At 40.3% G+C, this 22,909-nt stretch overlaps 1 protein-coding gene across 1 annotated transcript in view; it reads left to right on the top strand.

Annotated features, from left to right (window-relative positions):
• The window catches only part of LOC306835872 (protocadherin-15-like), a 210,301-nt gene that overhangs the window by 140,166 nt on the left and 47,226 nt on the right, over positions 1-22,909 (top strand). Inside the window, exons 21-25 of the mRNA XM_079362649.1 lie at positions 4,618-4,923; positions 7,206-7,436; positions 11,108-11,224; positions 17,239-17,379; positions 19,133-19,245. Of these exons, the coding sequence (XP_079218775.1) occupies positions 4,618-4,923; positions 7,206-7,436; positions 11,108-11,224; positions 17,239-17,379; positions 19,133-19,245 (908 nt within the window). The remainder of the gene's footprint in view (positions 1-4,617; positions 4,924-7,205; positions 7,437-11,107; positions 11,225-17,238; positions 17,380-19,132; positions 19,246-22,909) is intronic.

The following is a 22,909-nucleotide window of genomic DNA, read 5'->3' as shown; positions in this document are numbered from 1 at the left end:
GTTTTGAGAACTGTCGGAACCCTCCCTCATTTGTATTGCTACAGCACTGCAGGAAGTATGAACTATTTTCACTATAGTCACATTTCTCTCAAGTTTAACCCTTTGCAAATCTTACAATAACAGTAGGTCTCTTTGCCGCTATAAGTTACATTTATTTTTACACTGAAACTTTTTATAACTGTGCAATCCTTTTTTTCCAAAATCTTTTATCTTTACGACATTAACTAAGTTTAAATGTGTTTTCTCTGTTATTGTCATTCGATGGTTTTGATTTCATAGGTTTAGCGAGGGAAGTTGTTAAGAACTATGAGCTGCCTCAGAAGAAAAGATACAGGTTAATTGAAGAAATGATTTTGCTAAAACTTGAAGGCTCAACATATAATGTCATGTTTGTGTCTTAAAGAGCTGCATGCTTATGGTTAAAGAATAAACATTCTGGGATTTATTTATTTTGTCTCCATTGCTTAACCCTTTTATGGTGGGAAGACTTTTCATAATTTGTCAGATGAGTTATTTCAGATGCTTGCGTTTGATCATGAGGTCGTAGTACAGAACTTGTGATTCCTTGAAATTCGCAAAGAAACGGGCTGTAACATCATCTACTTTCAATCTACTCTTTGGATGGTGCAATACCACAGTCTACTATATCCCTGGGCTCTTCGTTTAATCAATCACTCTATCTCAGCAATGCAAAATGTGTCATTTGGTGTAAATGTGCCAATCGTTTTATTTGATGCCAATGAAATGTGTCTGTGTAATATTTTCACTTGTCCTTAAGCCTCACTTTGCCTTGTGCTATCGTACAATGTGTGCATGCAGTGCAGAGGAATCATATCTGAAAGTGTAGAGGAGCAAAAATGTCAATATTTTTTTCAATGTCAGTTATGCAAAAAAGAAAAGTTTATGCTCATACTATATCGACTGATAATCATGTAAAAACAAGAAAACAGATACACGCTGCTCAGTTTAGCTGAGTTCATCCACTGAGGGACAAACATGACACTGTCAACTTTTTTTTAAAACCCTCATACCCATAGCAGAAGAGAAATTGGAAAAGCAACAGTTCTGCAGCCAGAGCATTGTCACAATTTCTCAATGTTTCATCATCCCTAATAGACTCAAGTGTTCTGTATACTTGCTGTATTTCTGCACGTCTGAATGTGTCTGATGATGTGAAATAATGTTGTAATGTTGTTTCTGTCAAAACAGTGGCACACATCTGTCACGCTAAAAAGAAAAAAAGAAGTCAAGATGTAAGATCGAAGAAAGGATAGGCTTGAATTCTTCTTTTAGCGTCTTCTCAGTTCACATAATACATAAATACACTATGTGCTGAAGTAAAATCGGCCTTTTCTTTCTGTTATTCCTTGAACATACCTGCAATGAGGGATTAATAAGCAGCCAACCTTAAAGCTTCTGGCAATTGCCAGAGGTACAGATGACTGCAGTGCCAATGGATAATGCTATTAAGTAGCTTAATGCTAACAGCTGGGATTATGCTTACAATTATTGGACTTGGTGCCCACTTGATCTGACTTTACTCATGCTCACATTGGCAGGAGATGACTCCCTGGTTTATCTCAACTGACAGCATACAGGTTGTTCAAATAGAGTTATTTGTTCTAATCCTGCAACATACACGCTCTGTTTGCTCACAGCAGTGAGCCATACTCTGAGTGTTCAGATAGCCAGTGGACAAGGCGATTAGCATTTGCCTCAGACACATGGAAGCATCATGCAAAATTGTTGCTAATTGGCAGATGCTGTCAAACACGGTGGGTTTGGTGGGTTTATCTTGCCTCTAACTGAAGGTGTTTGCAGATACTGTTATTTCATATTTGAGCTTGGTTTTAATATGATGGCGTGTTTGAAACTAGATTCCAGTTTCAAGTATAAGTGGGCAATTTGTATGTAATTTTATGGTTTGAGCACAAATCATCCGGAGTAAGATGAATATGCTCTTTATGTAAAAAAAGAAGAAAAAAAACATTGGACCCAGGCCTGCAGCATACAAAACAGACACATTTTTCAGGTACTATATGTTAAAGAACTGTGTGGGACTGCAGCTATCTGCTCAAGCTTGTTTTTTGTACTCCTACCAACTGCACCTGTAAGATGTTTTTCTGCTCACAGTCACAATAATGCAAAGAGTCTGCCCACCTGCTTGAAATCCAAAGTATGTACCAGTTGCCACCAATAGAAGTCTTGCTAAAATAGATTGTGACTGTGATGTATAAGCGAGTGATAGCAAGAAAAATGTCCGAACAGCACAATAATGTATACTACCAGATAAACTATTACTATAGTTCTTTGTCCTGGAGGGATAGAGAAGTACCCCAGTTTGTCATTCATACTGACATTTTTGGTTGTAAATGTTGGATTACCCATGTAACAAGGGAAAGACCGGGGAGAATGTTTGTCAATGTAATCTTTGCAGACAAGTAGTGATCCATATGCACATATTGACATGATGTGCTTTAGACTGTTTTGCAAAGGCTTAATGCTGGGGTCCCAACTTTTAGCTTCAGCTTTGGATATTTGTCAGACACTCTATGTAGAACAAATTGGGGGCCGCTTTTAGCATTCATTTGTGTATGTGTACACCCCTCCCTCTTCCACTGTTCCCCATCATGGCTTTTGTTTCCTCTCTCTGTGTGCTGCTTATTTTCCTCACTTGCACTGGGGTTGAGAAATGATTGCCAAGCAGACAGATGAAATGTGACTTCATATCGCTCTCATGTCTTTTTCCTTCCCTCTCCCTTTCTCTGTGTTTCTCTCCTGTAATTACATAAGAAGACATAATACTGCACGGGAGAGTTTTAGTGTCTGAAGACAAGCACAGAAATGTCTATTCACAGGTATAAAAAAAATCTGTCATATCCACAGGGGAATTAAAATTTGAAAGCAAGTAACTTAATTTAGCCGATAGGTTTAACACAACATGACAGAGTAGAACTGCTCTTCCTAATTTTTCTGAATGCGTCTCTTCTATTTAAAGAAGGTAAAGTATATTAGGAAACGGTGATTGTGCGTTCATTGATTTCCTTTGAAAGACTATAGTGTGTTTGCATAGTGCAAGGCCTTCTGGCCCTTTGAAATCACAAAGGATTGCAAATGAGTCTGAAACAGAGACCAGCATCAAAGACTAGGAAATTAGACTTTAAACGTTCGACAAGTGTTTCATCTTGGTCTGTAGCTTATCTAGCTTTACCTGAAGCCTCTGTAAATACGTAAGTCATTAAAATAAAGCCATGCTTTCGATCACAAGATGGATCACATCAAACTAACAACACATGTTGTTTGCCTACAGGGAAAAACATCTGTCATTGGGTTCTTAAATTCATTATTCTTGTTCTGTGTATTGGTTTTGATATGTCTCTCACTGCTAATATTATAAACATGTATTGTCTTTTTCTTCTTACAAACAGGTTTTAGAAATAAAAAATGTTTGTCAGCGGTACATTGTTAAAGATAGAAGCAGTTAACACATTCATGAAACATAAATCATGTTTATGTTATGTAAATGTCTCTCAGAGTGACTATATGACATTAAATAAGAAGCTACAAGCTAACTAAAGTGCGCTAACATTAGTCCGCTTCCACAACAATGTAGGCCACATTAGCAGCTCTACCCCAAGGACAATTTTGTCTGCTGCTTGTGGTAAACTCCTTTTGTGTGAACTGGAGTTGAGAGGGGTTGGAGGTGTGTTGTTGGAGGAGAGCTGATACTTTCGAATAGTGGAGGTGTTGCCAAACAGTAGTTTGTTTTGGTTTCATGCTGGTGCTCGACGGCAGAGTCTACTTGATGAAAAAGTTGCACATTCTTCCTTGGCAAATTTAGCCAATTACTTTTCCATAAGGTTATCCAAGCTTGCTGGGTTTTTTTTTACCCTGTCTCTCTGTTCCATTTGTGTTGACACAGCTATTAGAACAAGCGCAGATATGTTGATGCAACAACATATGGAGCCATATCACTATTTTTCACTAACTTGAATTTTTTTAAAAAGACATCAGAAAAACAGACATCATAGCATAACAACTGTAGTCCAAAAATAGGACTTGTCTGTGGGTATTAAAATGTTCTTGTCTCTGTTGCTCTCTGTCTAGACACAACATACAAAAATGTGGAAAATAGAGAAATAGAGAGACAATATAAACAATCACTAACATTTTAGCAAAACTACTTTGTCGAAAAAAATAAAAAATAAATAAATTGGTGATTTTATTTTTGTATGTGTTTGTTAAAAAATGGAAATGTTGAAGCTCTGGGAGAACAGTAGGGGTGAGTTGCCGATATGTCGTCCGTCTCTCTCTCTCTCTCTCTCTCTCTCTCTCTCTCTCTCTCTCTCTCTCGCTCTCTCTCTCTCTCGCTCTCTCTCTCTCTCTCTCTCTCTCTCTCTCTCTCTCTCTCTCTCTCTCTCGCTCTCGCTCTCAAATAAAGGCATGAAAGAGCACAAAGATAAATGGATAAACCCTCCATTTGGTTTAATGTGAACTTTAATAAGCACAGGCAAGCTGCCCAAATGTTCATTCAGAATTGAAAACATTCTTTATTCCTCGAAAAAAAAAGGATATGTTTTGTAAACAGATAATGATGTCCTTGTGTTTTCTCCCCAGGCCACAGATCCAGATGCTGGAGCTAATGGACAGGTGCAATACCGGATTGTCAATCATCCTGACCTGTTTACAATCAGTGCTAATGGCAGTATCTACACAAGAGTGCCACTCGACCGGGAGCTTAGGAGCCAGTATGATCTAGTAGTCGAGGCTTCAGATGGAGCTGTGGATCCCAGACGAACCACTTTGACAGTATCCATCCAGGTCATGGACATCGATGACAACAGTCCGCTCTTCTCCCAGCAAACATATGTGGTGAATGTACCCGAGAACAGCCCTGTGGGAACACTGGTCCTGAAGCTGAGCGTAAGTTTAGTGCTTATGTGGGTTTTTTTTTTCTCTATATCTATATTGTCTCCTGTCTGCTTTTATATAATGTGTTAGTGTTGCAGTAAAACTCTTTTTAGAGCATTCAACTTCAAGTGCAGGCAATTTTGTGCTTAAAATGTCAAGTGCTTCCAGGGGGAAACATTTACTCAGAAAGAAACATATACTGCCTCATATACATTGCAGGGAGAACGTTTTTGTTTTTTTGTCCTCTGTCGTGACAGCTCTTTTGCCATTTTTATACTCAAACAGAAAAACACACAAAGCAACATTATCCAGGTCAAAATGGAGGGGCCGTATTCACAAAGCTACCTAGAAAAAAGAGTCGCTGCCAGTCTCAACATTCGACAAAAATTCTTAGAACCATTTTGTATGAATTTCTCCTTAAAGTTAAGATGTGTTCCTCGCAAATAACAGTTGCAGAGTAGTGAAGAGGACTTTTAAGAGGCTTAAGAGTTGCACAAACAGAGCAGAAGAATGGCAGTAAGATGGAGAGACAGGATAAATGTTCTCTAAACACTGAATGACAGTGACTACATGTTTGAGGCAAATCGCATAAGAGATGTGCTCCCAAAGGGCACTGATGGCCTAACGGTTAGGTCACGCCACATGTGCTTGCGACGTAGTTCTCCAAGTTTGGGGCCCTTGTTCAAGTCCAACCTGGGACTCCTTTCCTACACATGGTTCCCTGATTTCCTACTCTATCTAATGTCCTATCTAAATAAGAGAAAAAGCCCAAAAATAAGCCTTAAAAAAATCATTGAAATTAACGTTTAGTTTTAAAACATTTTTTAAGCTATACTTTCAAAGTTTGGCTTCCACATTTTTAAACAGAGATTACGTAATGACACATTGACTAAATGCTAAGATAATCCAATCAAGTTCTATTACCTATACAATGCCCTGTAAAAAAAAATTAAGGTCACAATTATCCTCATTATTAGCATGCTCATTATTAGCATCCTCGCTGCTTAGTAGTCTATATTAAGGGTTTATTAGTACCTTAGTCTGTATGACCATAGCCTATAGCTAATAGGCCATTAACTGAGATTGTACCCTTTATACCCTCTAAATTACTGCTTATTGTGTTTAGGAAGTTGTTGCACATGAATTATAATCTTAATGTGTATGCTTTGTGTAGTTTGGCCCTTTTTAAATAGACCAATCAAAGCTTTTCAAACAATGTGTCTTACCTACTTAGGGGATCAACCACATCTCATTACTAAGATTACAGACTATGTCTGTCTCTTCCTTGCTCAGATTTGCTCTGAGAGTGTTCATGAATCACTCCGAAGCTAGGACTCCCTGCTAGAGTTTTTCAAGCTAAGTTAGGGGCTCTCGGAGAGTATTCTCAAAATGTTTGTGGAATACAGGCGCAGGCTCTCTATGAAGAATTGCTTCATCTGTCCTGACAAACATTAATATAATGCGGCACAAGTTCAGAGAATACTTTTCAATCTCTCTTGGTGGAAGTGATTGCACTGAAGTGAAGAATAGGGGGAAACCTTTGGCATGCAGAGCAAACACGGATCAGAGAGCGAGTAATTGCTGGCATATTGTGAGTGACATTTCTCAGAGACGGATAAAGGAAGAGGGGAGCTCAGAAGCAGTGAGTGAGGGTTGAGGGTGTGTAGTGTGAGTGACGGTGGCAATGTGACTAAATTTATCTCCTAGACAATGTCACCTCAAGACTAAATGGACATGGGTGGCTTGCAAGATAGCAAAAGAGCAATAGAGAGATTGTGAGATACCCCCCTAGAAAAGGTAGTGGCGAAAGCGAGTAGCTTGAAATTGTATGCCTCTACCTTAAGGTATCCAACATTTTAGTTTTCTACTTCTACTAAGAGTGTAGAAATGTACAGAGCAATGGATAACTCACAAATCCAAACCAGACAATTCATATTGAAAGTACTAGCTCCCTGTGGTGAAGTGGTTTGAGACCAGCTATGGCATCAAATCAGTAGCCATTGCAAATCGTATCAACTCTGAGAGATCAAATTTTATGCAATGGGCCCAGCTAAAGCTTTCCTCAGAGGCTTAATTTAATCAGAATCTATTAATGATTTATGTAAAGGAAGCCTGCTGCATAGAAATGCAGAATTGAAATAGAACAATTAATATGAATTGATTATATCTTGTGTACGTTTAAATATTGAAAATATGTGGTTCTTCACTCCCTCACTTTTTCTCCCTGTGTGTCCTCTGTTGTCTTTGTCTTACTGTTATTGGATCACTTCTCCTTCTCCTCTTCCATCTCACAGGCTGTGGACTTAGACCTTTTCTCCAACGTCACATATCGGATCAAAAGTGAATCTGCCAGACAGCTGTTCTCTCTGAACCCCATCACGGGGGAGTTAGCTGTGCTGCAGACCCTGGACTTTGAGGACCTGGCAGCCATGGGTATGGGGGCCTCTTACACTTTCCAGGTGGAGGCTGTTGACCAGGGAGGCGTCATGCCCCCGGGGCAAGCTACCGTCACGGTCCGGATCACGGTGAGAGCCCCTAGGATAGTCAGTCCATCACTACCTCTCAATGGTGTGTTCTTCCACTATCTATCCTCTGTGTCCCCCAGGAGCTGCAGCAATGACAGTGAGTCATTAGCAGAGTTATACAGGAGTAAAAGCATTCACATTCCAAAAGGGGATTGAGACATCTTGTACACTATTGCACCTCAACTCCTTTTATAACATGACTTTTGGTGTCATGTAATTTGAAAAGAAAGCTGGATGCATTTCCCTTGTTAAACACATTTTGCCCTCCCAACCCATTTGTCCTTACCATCACCAGAAAAAAAAAACAAGAGAGACTTAGATGGATAGGCGTATCTGCCGCGTACACTCTGCTATTCCAGACCTGAATGACTCATTAGCTTTGTGACAGCAATGATGTCGGGTTTTTCAGGATATTGAATTCCCTTTGCAACCTTTCAAGAGATTAACAGATGAATCCCGAAGAAAGGATTAGACATTCAGGGTTGTGTTACTATTCATGTGTTTCTGTGAGTGCTTTTGTGTGGTTATGGGTCTGTGTTTTTGCTCTGTGAGTATTATTGTGCATTCACATTTTATCTTTGTGTGTAAATTCAGTCCACCCCTGGGGACAATCTCAAAGTCTGCAGAAATAGGCTCTGTATCTTGCACTGACGAGAGGAAAAGCTTCAGCTTATTCGAGCAGGCATCGCCGCATGGCCCGCCAACCTGTAGTGAGTTTGTCCTCCGATAAGGACAAGCTTTGTTGCAGTGTTCGTGCTGTCACCCAGGAACTGCGTTTGATAGGATAAGGCATCGCACAGCCACTGATATCAAACCCATGTCTGTTATTTGAAATGGCAGACATGAATTAGAATGAGCCTAATGGATTCATGCAAGCTTCTCGGGGAGTAAAGATGGAGCTGATTCCACTGATTCCACTTCCTCTCTCATACAGAACAGGGTTTTTTGAAGTCACTTGTGTTTGATTTCCCCTTGTATGGTTTTGTTGTTGTCTCTTTTGTCGGATGCCTTGCAGTGATGGATTGAGTGTCCTGCGTGTCTTGTTTTTTTCCGAATGAGTCACCCAAACTTTTGCTTCTATTCCTGTACTTCAGAAATGTACAGCAGACGCCCTCTGTGTGTTTGTGCCTGGGTATGTGTGCATGGATGGTAAAAATAGCACTACTATATGTGTGTGTCTCCGTGTATATGTATATGCACACGCATGTTTCAAGCACAACATGAGCATGTCTTTGCATGCATCTCGTAAACACTTGCAGAACTAGGATCAGGCTGTGTTGTTGGATGTGAGAACTGGATCACAGCTTTTCGAAGAGGGAACACTAAACCTGTTTATGAATCAAAGTGAGGCTGCCCTCCACCGCTGAGTTTACAGCAGCCATACTGTTGCCCATGGCTCAGTCAAAACACTGGAAAGTAAAGAGAAAAGTCAAGTGAAGAGAAGATCAGGCTCCAGCAGTTCTACTACAGAGCTAAGCTATTCCTGAGAGATATTTGAATGGTTTGCTGTGTTTTCCTTCTCACAGAGCAAAGCGAGGGCAGCACAGTTAACACGATTTCACTTCTTTGCTGGCCCCAAAAAAAGATAGAGCTCTGCCGTGCATTATTTACAGGGTGATTGTGGCTAAAAGAAGAGGCAATGTTAAGTTCCCAAATGTGTTCTGGATGGCAATATATCACTGACTCCTAACAATCTGTTCCATCACCTAACGAAGGCTTCAAGTAAAGAAAAAGGCACAATCTCAAAGCTTCACTTCAGTCTGGTTGGGTTGTTCTAAGAGGCAGCATGAGGTTGACTTTTTTTTGGTGCCAATTATTAGCTATGTAATTCCTTGAACAGTCCATTCTAGTGCATTTTCCAAGAATAACCTGAACATAGTTGAATTGAATAGAAGTACATACCAATCCACCTTTCTGTTTCACATGAATCATGTAAAAATATAATATCGATCAGACATAGATGTCTGGCTTTGAGATACTGTATATGATATTGTGCATTAACTTTTTTTTTTGGTTTTTTTTTGTTTTGTGGATCAGATTTAGGCCTCAGATGGACAAGTTATAGAAATGGTCATACCTTCACTTTTTTTTTTCAACCCAGCCTCCTAATTTGCCGATAGGGGGCGCCAAAACAGACAACAATCAGAAGTGCCAAAAGGGGCTTTAAAGAGAAATAAGCTTAAATTTGCTTGTTTGAGACATAGGCTAGACTCAAGGCCTTTAAAAAGGGGCCAGTACAAGATAAACACTTTTTTTTTGTCTATGAATCATGCCAAGCTACTTCTCAGGAGGACTAGTATAAAAATAGAGAGCTGGAAATGAGCACTAGGGCCCCTTTAAGTATTATGGCTCCATTACCGTGAGATTTCCTGAGAGAATAAAACTTGTCTCAAATGTGTTTTGCTTGTAAACATAAAATGCCTTTACAACAGAAGCTAATGTGAAAGTGTATTAATAGGAAGGAAGTGGTACAAATGAAACGCACACAAAAAAAAATGTCAGCAATCGTGGAAGGATCAGGCACCATAATTTTGTTCCAACTTAAATGAATGGTGTGATTAATTATCAACCCTTTCCTTCATTAACACAAGCTGTAGAGTAAAGGGAAATAGTTTATTGGTTCAATTAACATATGATGTTCTTTAAGCTTTAATCAGCATGCCACTGTAATATGTATGTTCATATTTTCCACTTGTAAAATATTCATGGATTCTTTTCATGTGTAATGTTTTTTGAGTAAAGTATGTGTTAATATGTGATCTAGCTCAAATGCACTGTTGATAGAGAAAATGCCTGAGGCACGGTGAATTGCATCAGTGAGAACAATTTGTCAGGTTTCTTAATAAGATGCTGGAAGTCCGTCCATCTGGTGCCGTCTCACATAAGCAGAAGGCTAAGCAAGTTGTCCAGTATGTGGGATAAGCTAAATGTTTCGCCCATTTTTTTCTAGTATCCAAGACAAATTTCTGCTCAGATAGATAAAAAAAAATTAAAAAAAACCTAACCTTGACCTTGTCCAGGATTTCCCTCTCCCCAGCTATGTTTTCAAGCACCTCCTTTGGGATCCCAAAGCGTTCACAGGCTAGGAGGGACACATAACCTTTTCAGCATGTTCTGTTCTTTCAGAGGAAACTCATTTTCAGGGGATGGTTCAGACAAAAAGCAATTCAAAAACCTCCATGGAGGGGCAGAACTGGAACACAGGAACCACACCTTAAAAAGGGAGACCAGGGTGCTAGGAGGAACCTCGACGGTGAGGGATTGGTGGATGGGTTTAAATCCACAGTGCCTGGTCGGGTTACACCCAAAGAAACAACATGTAGTTGCCAGTATGTGGGGCCACCAGCTTCCTGGATGGATATCGGGGTCGGGTGCATTGTAGAGCATGGAGCTGGCAATGGCAGTGGTCTGAACGTGCTGGTCCCCAGGGCATAGTGTTGGTTCAAATCAAATGCAGCAGCTTTAAAATCAATACTGCTACAATACTCCTCTTTTACCTTGCAGACACTCTCAGCCCTCTGAAAATACAAAGCACTGAAACATTTATTGTGAATCTAAAAAATTGCTGAAAAACACATATTTCTGTGGACTTCAAGGAGTAGAAAAAAAAGCAGCTCCTAATATAACCAATACACGACAGGTCTGTTAATGGAATCTCTTTTTGTTTTTAGGACATGAACGACTTCTCCCCCATCTTTCGCCAAGACCTGTATAAGGGCATGGTTGCCCCAAATGCAGAGAAAGGAACCGTCATCACGACTGTCTCTGCTACAGACCAGGACCCACCAGTGAGTATAATATCACACAAAAATATGTTCAAAATATGCAATATATACCCAATTGTTTTAAAGCTTGTGATGCATGTTGACTCCATCTGTTTTTTTAATAAGGGTAGCAGAGATAAAAGGCTCGCTTCATTTCTACCTCCTTGCTGCATGGTGCTCTCAGAACATCAGCCAATTTCAGCTGTAGGATTTGACACGATGCAATTTAAAGATGTTTTTAGGACTGTGCTGCTCTCATTAGCGCCACAGTGCTGTGTGTGTTTATTGTAAGAGGCCCCTTGTTTAGCTTCTTCACTTTTATGAGTCATCTACCAGTTGCCTCTGACAAAGTTGTGTTTCCCCACACTCCTTTACTTCACGATATCTGAGCAGATTCTCCAGGGAGTTGGAGCTGTGAAGATTCTTCTTTTTATATGGTGTGGGGGAAGATCTGCAAAACAAGGCGGAAAAATTATTCAACGCAAGAGAAAGAAATGGTGACACCCTTTTGAGACTTGAAACTGTATTTTTAAGAGGCACAGCATCGGAGGAATGAAAAAAATAACCTTTTTGGGCTAGTTGGGGATTCATTATGATTTTTTTAGTACCCTGCTTTAAGTGTGTCAGGAGAATTACAATTATATTTAGGATTGTGCAAGTTCCCAGAATGTTAGCCTTCACGTCATTCACCTCAGCTGAACTTGTTTTATTGGTGCTGCCACCCACCTTAATATTTTATTGCGCTTGGTGAGTCAGCAGGCTTCTCACTCACATCTTTTTTTTTTTTTTTTGAGCTACAGAGTTTTTTTTTTAGTTTTTTTTACAGACTTCCACAAGCCAGCTTTTTCTCCTATAACGTCTTTTTTTTGTTTTTAATGAAAGGGAAAAGCAATCTTCCAGCGATGTCCTTGTCTTTATAGCTTCCAGCTCTGCATGTAGTTTTTTTTTTTTTTTTTTTTTTTTAGAGAAGTCCTATATGGTCGGACTCGATGCTCGTTATCAGTGATCCTCCTGCTGGTGGGATCTCACAAGGGCAGGATTGAGCTCTGGTACACTCTGCAGCACATGAACTCTGCAGAGGGATATGGAAGCCTGTCAGTCCCTGCTGTGGGTCACAAAACATCTCCAGAGAGGCACAAAGACTATCTAATGTCTCACTTCCCCTCTTAAAGGCAGACTCTCTCCTCATGCTTCTCTTTCTCCTTCTTTACTTTACTGTCTCTTAATCGGGTTTTTTTGTGTAAATTGTTGTCATCATCTCCCCCCCTCCCCCCCATATGATATCCAGCTGCTATAAGCCACAGGTAATATGTAGGAGCACAGAGCACATCATTATGTTAACATGAGCTCAATAGCAGAGAGTGAATCGTGGGAGTGACTCTGCAGAGTGGTTTGACAGACAGAGGGATTAGATTCCTAACAGCACCCGGATAACCCAGTCTCTTATTGACCTGGATTTGGGAGCTCAAAGCATTTTATTGACAGGATGCCTGTCATAGACACCTCCAATGGAAAAGAGCTTAGTCTAGAGTTGTTAGACACACACACATGCACACATAGTGTGCAAACTCACTTTCTCTCTGTGTTACACAACCTCATAAAAAAACCTGCAAACATAGAAAGACGAACCTGATCTGGTTGTAGTTTGGATGTGATAAACATACTTTGCTATAGTTTTCAAGGCTGACTGTCCAGTAGGAGTTCTGAAGGCGGGATATAAACATTTAATGGCCTCAATTATGTCCTTTAAACAATGATTTTAAAAAACAACAAACAGTTTATTAGTATTAAAAAAAAAGAAAAGAAAAGAATGATTTCCACCAATAAGACACTCTGCCTTTTGCTGTTTTGACACAGTCATGTAGAGCTAATTTATCCTTTAGTACATTGTTCAATAATTAGAAGGTGTTTTTGTTCAGGATATTTCAGCCAGTTTTTTTTTCTTTTGTCTGTTAATCACAGAAGTTCACATTTTTTAGGGAAGTGTTAATCCCTGCTGTTTAAATCCCTGAGCCAAATTAAATAAAACACTAGTTTAATGTGTCGTGTGTAGGTTTTATTACAACCCAAAAAACCCATTTCTCTTTAAAGATAAAATAAGTATTATTTTAGCACATCTAAAATCCATGCTTTGATACATGCTAGATACAGTGCAAGCTCCCCTGGTAACCTGTATGTAGGGGTGGTTCCAAAGAGACCTTTTAAAATGTAAAAGCTGACAAAATAAAGTACAGCAGTTACATACATTTTATATATACTTCATATTTCCTGATCTTGTAAAATGATCTTTTAATCCAATGGAACACATTGTAAAACATAAAACAACTTGAGATCAAAGATTGTGTCTCACTGTACGTGTGACTTAAAACAATGACTTTGTCCATCCTCTGATTTTTTAGTAGTGCCACTCAAACCCATAACAGTACTGTTAATGTCACCTAGAAAGATAGAGGAGATCGCCATGGATACAAAGGCTCTTGTAAAAAGTTTGACAGCAGAGAACAGTTAGTGTTGCTCCTTTTAGATAAAATACTTACTACTACTACTAAAATACTACCTTTTAGATACTTTCATTTCTTTAACAGTGTTTTTAGTCATTTGTAAATCAAATGAGGATTTTATTCTAATGCAACCCCACCTAATGAAGCTGTATTATTGTGTTCCGCAGGCTGTTTAAGGCTGTCGTGTTGTGTGTCTCTGAAGCATCACTCAATGGGCTAACTGCTTCCAAATTGTGTTCTTTAAATCATGAACAGGCAATTTCCTTCTAAAGAGAATTGCATTATGATATAAAGAGAATGTGTTGGTTGCAATAAGTAAGAAAACACTTTATGCTAAAATACTGTATGTCAAGGGGTTTGCTGCTCGCCTGAATTGTTAATGGCACAGTGAGTTCACTCTAGAGGCAGATATAAAACATTCATAGTGAGTAGAAAGGAGATGTACAAGTGAAAATATCTGTAGACAGAGGCAGACTGAGATGTAACTGTATCTAATGTAGATTCAATGCTTGAATGGGATATGATGCAGGAATGATCCTGATCAGTATGTACCTTTAGACTCAAGCAGAAACCAAAATGGCTGTGAAATCCTGCTGAGACAACAAAAGAAGATATAGTTCTGAAAAGTATTGAGTTATGATTTAAAGAAATCTTCTTTGTCCATCCATCCATCCATCCATCCATCCGTTATCTAAATGGCTTTTCCCGTTCAGAGTCACAGGGGGGCTGGAACCGATCCCAGCTGTCATTAGGCCTTGTACATGCCAACAGTCAATCACAGTGCTGACATACAGTATAGAGACAGACAACCAGCCACACTCACATTCTTTTTGGACTGTGGGAGGAGGCCAGAGTACCTGGCGATAACCCACACGTGGAGAAAGAACATTCAGATTTCATATATAAAGGCTCTGTTGACAGAGTGGTGCAACAGTGTTCCCCACTGCACCGCTCTGCAGCCCCAAATTGTCTGAATATTTGACTAAATATCTTCCATATTTGTCCTGCTATTCTAGGACTAAAACACTGTACGTCTAGACTTTAGCAAAATACTTTGAACCGTCTCTTCTGGCCTCACTGTAGAGGTCTTGCAACAGAGGCCACTGTATGAGGGTTTTCTGTTGAAGTTGCTTTTTTATTAATGATCCTGTCCCGACATCTTTTCCATTACATGTTAGAAAACAAGTTGGAGAGCTTTTAGAGATGAGACTCTTCTTTTTTGAGAATCCCTTTAGTGAATTCACAGCGATAGTTTTGTAACCTCTCAGAGACACATTTGTGTGAGTTGGCCTCCCGAGGGATCCACTTCTACTACAGGATTTTACTTCTCTCTAGCCTCAGGTTTTACCCGATCCCCAGGGAGTAAAATCAGTTCGGGCAAGGCAGTAGAGCTTCACAAAGTGTATAAAAAATGTGGGGTCAGAAGGACTGAAACTGGAATAAGATGGGCTATAGAGATGATTAGTAATCAGGAGCCATGATTCATCTTAATCAAAGGGTCACATTTAAGTCCAGGCTGTCGTTAATGAATTTAAGTATGTTACTTTGGAGACTTGAATGGGGGGTTTAATGGAGAAGTTTTTTATTCCTCATGAAAGGGAAGAGGTCTGAATCACTGAATAGCATTAGATTCAAATTAGATTGTCTAATGAGGAGATTCTATTGTAAATTAGAGCCTTAAAGCGGTGGCCTGAAAGATCTCCGTTTTATTCTCTTTGGTGACACATAAGAGTTTGTTGCGGGTGTGGTTTTGGTCTCCAACAGAGACGGAATGTGGTTTCCTTATTAATTTTGGTAAAAAGGTTGGTAATGAAAACACTTGATATTCTGTTTTATATCACTTGAAGATGTTTTTGTTGGGGCTCTGGGGGTACGGAGGCTTTGGTCCCTCAGGCATCGCCCGGGTTCAAATCTGACCTGTGATTTCCTTCCCGCATGTCATTCTCCGGTCTCTTTCTCCCAGCTCTATCTACTATGCTTCGCCCCAATAAAGGCACAAAAAAGCCTCAAAATAAATCAGAAAAATAACAGTTTTTTGCCAGAATTGTCTTTTTTTTTTTTTTTTGATGGAAAATTTCATTGTGGTTCAGTATGACTTTTTTCCAATTGTTCTCTATCATTTTTTGTGGGTCTTGTCCATTACTTGAGGGCTTTCCTTTCATTGTATCTCTCTGTCTCTGTGTTGTGTTCATGCACTCACAAAAAAAGAGCTGCATATAAAAGATAGTCCTGGGAATTGTTAACATGAAACCAACTTTTTAATTATTAGAAAATCTGCAATTGCAAGGGCTTTTATCATTGTGCCACTGGTTTGGAATTATTTTAATTCCCTACCTCTCCCATGGAGTTTACAGACTTTGAACTGGATTAAAAACCTTGAGATTGTAACTTTAAGATATTTTACATGGTACACAGACAGTAGAGCAGCATTCTTTAACAAGAACAGTTCCAGCCTTTAGCATGATTATACCATTTCCTAATTTATACTTATATCAACCATAATACACTGCCCGTATAGCTTTAGAGCAGGGGTGCTCAATACGTCGATCGCGATCTACCAGTCGATCGCGAAGGCTGTGTGGGTAGATCGCAAAGCATTATAAAGTAGATGTCAGCCCATCGTCCGTCCTCACTATGAAAAAAAAACAAAAAACAGCTCTGCACTCCGCGCCTCCGTATTTTCCTCTTAAGTTTAGTTTCATTAAAACCGAAAGTAAAGACCGTCGGGATGTGACTGTATTTGCTGAACAAATATTAAAATATGTTATGTTGTGTTAAAAGGCTGCATCAATCAAGTTATCATTTGTTGCAGCTAGAAAGGCAGAGGATCATCAGGCAAAGAGGAGGAAAGACAAGAACTGTAATAAGCTAAGAGAATGAGAAACATAGTGAAGGAGCCTACAGATGAAACAGATAAAAAAAACAGGGATGTAAATGTAGCCTAGGCTGGAAAACTAAAGGATATGCAATGAATCGGAATATTTCAAGGCCATGTTCAGTCACAGTATGAATTATCCATCAATAATATTATTTGGGTGGATTAAGGTGTAATAATGTAACTAAACATGGCATTACAGTTAAAGTAATCAGTAATCATGACTCAGTAGTATACTTGGACTTTTGATTTTAAAAAGGATGAGACAGGAGAGAGACATGAAGACCAGGACCCAGTTACATACAAAGACCAGAGTCATTCTCTCTCTCTCTCTCTCTCTCTCTCTCTCTCTCTCTCTCTCCCACCCCCCCTCTCCCCACAACCTATACCAAACACTTAATATACAGGTATAGAGCTAAATTCTAAATAAATATATGTTTTGCACGTTTATATTAGGTAGATCATTTTGACTTGGTCATTTTATAAGTAGCTCCCATGCCGAAAAAGTGTGAGCACCCCTGCTTTAGAGCATCTCATAACACTTAACTATGGTCAAGCCCTCATCATCACACCTTCAGGATTTCATTTGAAAATGTGAAAGGGGTGTCCTGATAAGTTCATTTGATTGATGCATTTCATGATGTTCTTTCTTCTTCCTACAGGGAACCCCGGCCAGTTTTGTCCGCTACAGAGTGGATCACGACAGGTCGCCATACAGTGGAAGCATCTTTGACGTGGAGGAGGAAACTGGAAGAGTCGTCACCAAGGTCAACCTTAATGAGGAACCAAGTGTCACCTTTAAGGTGAGTAGAAGTTCATAGCACATTTACACGATGTTAAAACAATTTCGTTAAGATGCTTAACACACCTAGGTAATATGGTTTTGGATTCGATCGACCCTTGCATTTATAGACCTCAATTCAACCCAAGCGGGTCTAGACCTTCTGCGCATGCGACACACTTCACGTGTCGGCCGTTGACCTTGGAATTGAATGGAACACATTTGTGGATGAAAGCCTGGAAGAGAACAAGACAAAGGTTTCATAGCAACAATTTGTGAGCTGAAAGAGTTAAACATATTGAAGAACATGGACGAAGGTATTGCTGCTTGCTAACTTGTTTGTCCATTGCTTGAAGTAATACGTTAGCCAGAAGAAAGTCAACTATTGACAAATTGCTACCTACTGTAGCGGAATATAACATACCACTGCCAATTAATCAATTCTAATCTGGGTCAAGGACAACAGTCCAGTAAAATGTCCTAATGAAGTAATACGCCGAAGCTGTGTATGTGGATTTTCTGAGTGAGATGCTGCTGCTGGGTCTGTTGCTAGATAATACATGTCATTTTTTATTTAGATTTACAGTGAGTTCACAAGGTGTCCATTTAGAGTCAATAGTTATGCACTTAAATAATATCCAACCCCTTGCTTGAATTTCTGGAAATCTAAAACTTCTTTAAAAAAAACCAACACACAAAGGCTACAAGTTCAATTAATTGTAGACCAAAATGTGGAGGCGAGGCCTAGCAGTTAGTTTGCACACCCCTTTATAGAGGTTGTAGGTCTCGAAGGGCACCACCTTTGACTCCTTTCCCACATATCATTCCATACTTTGTGTGTGTGTATATTAAGGAGGTTGGAACTCAAGTGTACCAGCGAGGGCTACACTTGTGCATGAAAGATGTTGGACACTATATTAGTGTTTAGCGGATAACCACACAACTGGTGAAAGAGCATAGTTTCAGGGCAAACAAAACCCTCAGGCTTTCCTTTGTCCCAGGCTTCGAGGTGTCCGTCGCCGGTGGCATAATTGCTTGCGACTGCCAGCTAAGTTAAGGGAAACACGCCTTACCTGTTTATTATAACATAAACATGCACTCATAATGTACTTGCTTTGTCTTACATGTTTTGGTGTAGGATGTTTTTTTCAGGGTTTTTTTGTCCCCAAAGATAAAGCCGTTGCTTTCCTTGTGTCTTTGACCACCAAGCTTCATTATTGATAAAAGATGTTCTCTCATACCCGCTCAGATAGAGATTTTGTAACAAGTTAAGGTGACCTTACACAGACACATCAGTAGTTGTGAACAGAGAGCCAGGTGTTTGTGCACATGAGGTCTTAATGGGGATTTGTGGCTCATACTACCTTGTAATCTATCTACCTTGACCCTGTATTTTTTTTGTTTCCTTTCTTCTTTTCTTTTTCTGTTTCTTGAAATATTTCTCTGTTTACTCTCTGCCTGCCTATCTCTTCCTCCACGCTTCCTCGCTTTTCCACTGCTCCCCCTCCAGGCCCCATTCTCCACAGTCTATGAATGTAGATCAATACATTCATCCTCGCTCTCTGCAAGCTTCGCAGGCTGCTCGCCAGATCCCATTTTGCCAGTCAGTTTATTAGAATGCAGAACATGTTTAGAAAAAAAAATACCTGGCTACCACAGAAAGAGAATTATTTGTTGTCGTGGGTGGTGGTATGGACAAAAAATGAATAACCCTCAACATTTGTGCTTGCATATGAATGTGTTTTTTTTGGGGTTTTTTCTCTTGTCCCGTGCAGTTGTTTGTGATCGCCTATGATGACGGCGAACCGGTGAAGACGAACAGCACTTTGGTGGAGATCACTGTCCTGCAGCCCTCTCGCATCCCAATCTTCACCCAGGAAGAGTACAGGTACGTCTCCTTGACACAACTGTTGAAGCCACTGCCTCAGTCTGCACACATCCAACATCAGCCCAAGCTGCAGACGATTTCTTCAGAAAACCGTTTCTGTGACCACATCTTCCATTCAGCGTCGTCCGCCTTATTTACATTAATATTTAAACACTTAGCAAATTAAACATTCTACCTACAGCTCTCCCCAGTGGCCCTGACGTTGCTGTTCCTCACACATTTATTATTTTCTCACATTGATCACTATCTGGACATTATTATGTGTTTGTTGTCTCCTCAGCTCTGATTCTGTGTCCCTCGTTGTCACGCGCTCTTTTCGGCGCTCGGCTGATTAATGAGTTTGGAGCATAAATATGCATTAGCGCCTCGGGCTTGATGCTGCAGATCATAGCTGCTGTACACCACATTTGTTTCTCTCTGAGGGCAAAGCAGGGCTTCCCTCTGAGTTTATTAAGAGTTTCTTTTGACAAGATTAAGTGTTTAGACTTTTTAAACTGGTGGAGGGAGATGCAGGATGAGGGAACATTATCTCTACAGCCTCACATGTTATATTCGACTGGAGTTTGCCGGGGGTTGGATGGAGTGATGTTACTGTGCATCAAGAGGAGGCAACAGACATTTATTATGAGAATAATCATGGATTATTAACACTCTGGCTGAAGCTGCTTTGAAACCCTTCCACGATGAGCGAGTGCTGGTGTACGCAGTTGCCTGTTATGTTCCTCTGCAGCAGGCACCTGTCTGCATCATCTGGAAGGCAGACAGATTGCGAAGCTCTGATGGCAAAGTTTTGCCTGGCACAATGCAGTCTCTGGGAGCTCATAGTGAAGCTTGTTTTAAGTGGATTGATTCACAGGCTTGTATGTCAGTCAAGGAATGAGAGTCTTGGCAGACTATCATCTGTAACAGAATTTGATTTGCCTTTATGCAGAAGTCAGGGAGTGTGAGCTGTGCCCAACCTGTCAACACATCAGTTAGGTGTGTGTGTGTGTGTGTACGTGTGAGTGCATGTCCTCTTAAAGATGATCGTGTGCGTATTGAATATGTCCTTTTTGTTAATCCTGCACTTTGTGTGCGTTCACGTTGTTCGGCTTTATTCAGTGATTGATTTGCAGACCCAGCGGTATAACCGTTGAAAGGCCATTGATTAACGCCTTGAATGAGGGCTCTGCCTGGCACACACACACACACACAGAAGGTCGGCACCGGAGGCCCACACCTCTGTAGGGTGTCACATTGATATTGCTCAGCACACCCAGCGGCGGTCTTCCTGTAAATTGTGAGCCATGAAAGCATTAGCCAGGTGCTCCTGCTGGTGGTGGTTGTCTCCGACGGCGAGCGTCCAATCTGCTCGCTCTGCGATGAACTATCTCCCTCTTTCCTCGACGCTCTATCTCTCCACATCATCCTCTCCCCGAGGAGCCTGCTGCAACACAAATCACTCTCTAAATGTTCTCGGAGAAGATCTCGTCTGTCGCTGTGAAGACAGTTAGTTATAGCAGCAATCAGGTAAGTTATGCCTACAGCTCCAGAGCACACAATTAAAACAACTCTGCAGAGCTTTGGCTGACTTAATGATTCGTGCTCCTGCTTTATGGTTGGTCCCCTCCATCTGTCAGAGGGAAATGAGAGGCTCAGTCATTGTTGGCTAAAATAAATGGCTTCCATCGTAGCTGCTTCTGTAGCAGCAGGTTGCCACTTACTCTTCCGAAGGTTTGAGCAAAACACCTTATGTTGTTCCTGTAGTCATACAAATCTTAGGCTCCATATTTCAACATTGTATCTGAAAAAAACCATAGGCTCCTATCAAACCTACTTGACTTCTCAGAAGAATCCACCAAACTTTTTCATCAGCTTGATCTCCCATTGGCCCTTTCAGTTTGTGTTCATGCGGTGCCCCCTGTAGACAAAGCACTACTTTTAATGACTTCCTGATCTTGTCCTGTGCATGTACTTGTAGTATTCATGATAGCAGTCTAACAGTCAAATGGATCAGTCACTGGGAAACTTCTCATCATTTAAGTCTTCATCTTCCTCCAATCCTCTGCCATCAGTGTGTGAATGGGTCGGTGTAAAAGCGCTTTGAGTAGTCAGAAGACTAGAAAAGCGCTACACAAACTCAAGCTCGCCAGCTTGCCTGACACCTAACCCCTCTGCAGTGGTTATAGGCTTTTTAAAGAACTGTATAGAAATAATCAATTTCTTTACTGATAATCTGGTCACATAGTGTAATCCAAGTGTTCATTTCAGTCTGATTTATAACCAACGAACCAGTCCTTATGGGATCAGATATTTTGTTTATATTACACAGTCAGGATTTGACTCCACCCATGACACAAGTAATTATGGTCTTGCTAGAGTGATACTATATAATATTGTGATATGAATCACAGCCCCATAATGCAGCCCCTTTAAGTAGTAGTAACGGTTCACCTTACAGTAGCTTTAATTCATATGGCTTGTCTAAATTCAAATTTAATGTGTGAATGAATTATAGCTCGTGTTTGGAGATTGAATCTTTTCGATTTGATTCTGGTGGCTAAAAAACACATTTTGTAGTTGTTTCATTAAACTGTCGTGTAGGGCTGTTTTACATGGAACTCACGGACACAAGCCTTTGGGAAGTCTTTTAACATTGGGCACATGGGGAGGGAATGAATATTTATTTTTCCCCTGGTTGTGTGTCTGGAGACGAGGAAGGGTAAGCAGCTATCTGACATGGTCCCTCTCTGTGAATCCCCCCCCTCTGGTACTTGGGCTACTTCTCTGGCCTGATGTTGCAAACCTGCTGTTCATGCTAGGTTTTTTTTTTTTTTCGTTTTTTTTTTTGCTGCTTATCTCCCCCACAGGCTTCCCCTTCTAAATCTACTCTAAATCACATGAGACTTCTGCCTCACCGCTTCTGAGTGTGTCATTTTGCTCTCCTCCTCCTCCTTCTCTCTTCCTCCCCCACATGAAGCCCCCCCACATCCCCTGAGTTTTTCCTCTCAGCTTATCTCTCTTTCTGTCAGTTTCTTTCTCACTTTGCTCACTTTGTCTCCCTTTGCCTCTCTTCTTCTTGTACAGTCCATGTCCCTTCATTTTCTGCTCAGAAAGGAAGAGTAGTGGTTCTTTCTGTAAGTGGGATTTTTTTATGCATATGCTAACCCTTGGATCTGTGTATTCCATACATATTGAGTCCTCTCTTGAATGGTGTTAAACTGCATGTCTTTAGATATGTCTCACTGTAGATTGACCGATTTTGGCACCAATTTTGTCACAAATCTATGCAACTGGAGTCAAATACTAACTCTCTGCATCCATGTTTTTGTGCTGATTATTTTCATTAGTCTAGACTTTAATAAAGTCCTGCCTCCTCTGCATTATATTTCAAAAGTTGCTCTTTTAGCTGATTGAAGAGAATCTCATTAGGGAGCGAAATGTCATGGCATTATTTATTCTCTTTGCTGCGGTTTGCTGTAGTCACAGACAGCAGATGTTGAGCCATACCTGCTGCATTATTATGCAGTCTGGCAATCCCGAGAAGAGCACTACAGCCTACTACATTATTGAGTCAAGCTCTTAGTTATACCGTGTGCATAGTAAACATTGTCAGCATTGAGTATAACTACAATCAACAACATGCTGTCACTACTTAGGCTTATGGCTTGTAGCTAATTATACT

The sequence above is a fragment of the Symphodus melops genome, assembly GCF_947650265.1.
Source record: "Symphodus melops genome assembly, chromosome: 15".
Classification (NCBI taxonomy): Eukaryota; Metazoa; Chordata; class Actinopteri; order Labriformes; family Labridae; genus Symphodus; species Symphodus melops.
This window is presented reverse-complemented; position numbering and strand designations above follow the sequence as displayed.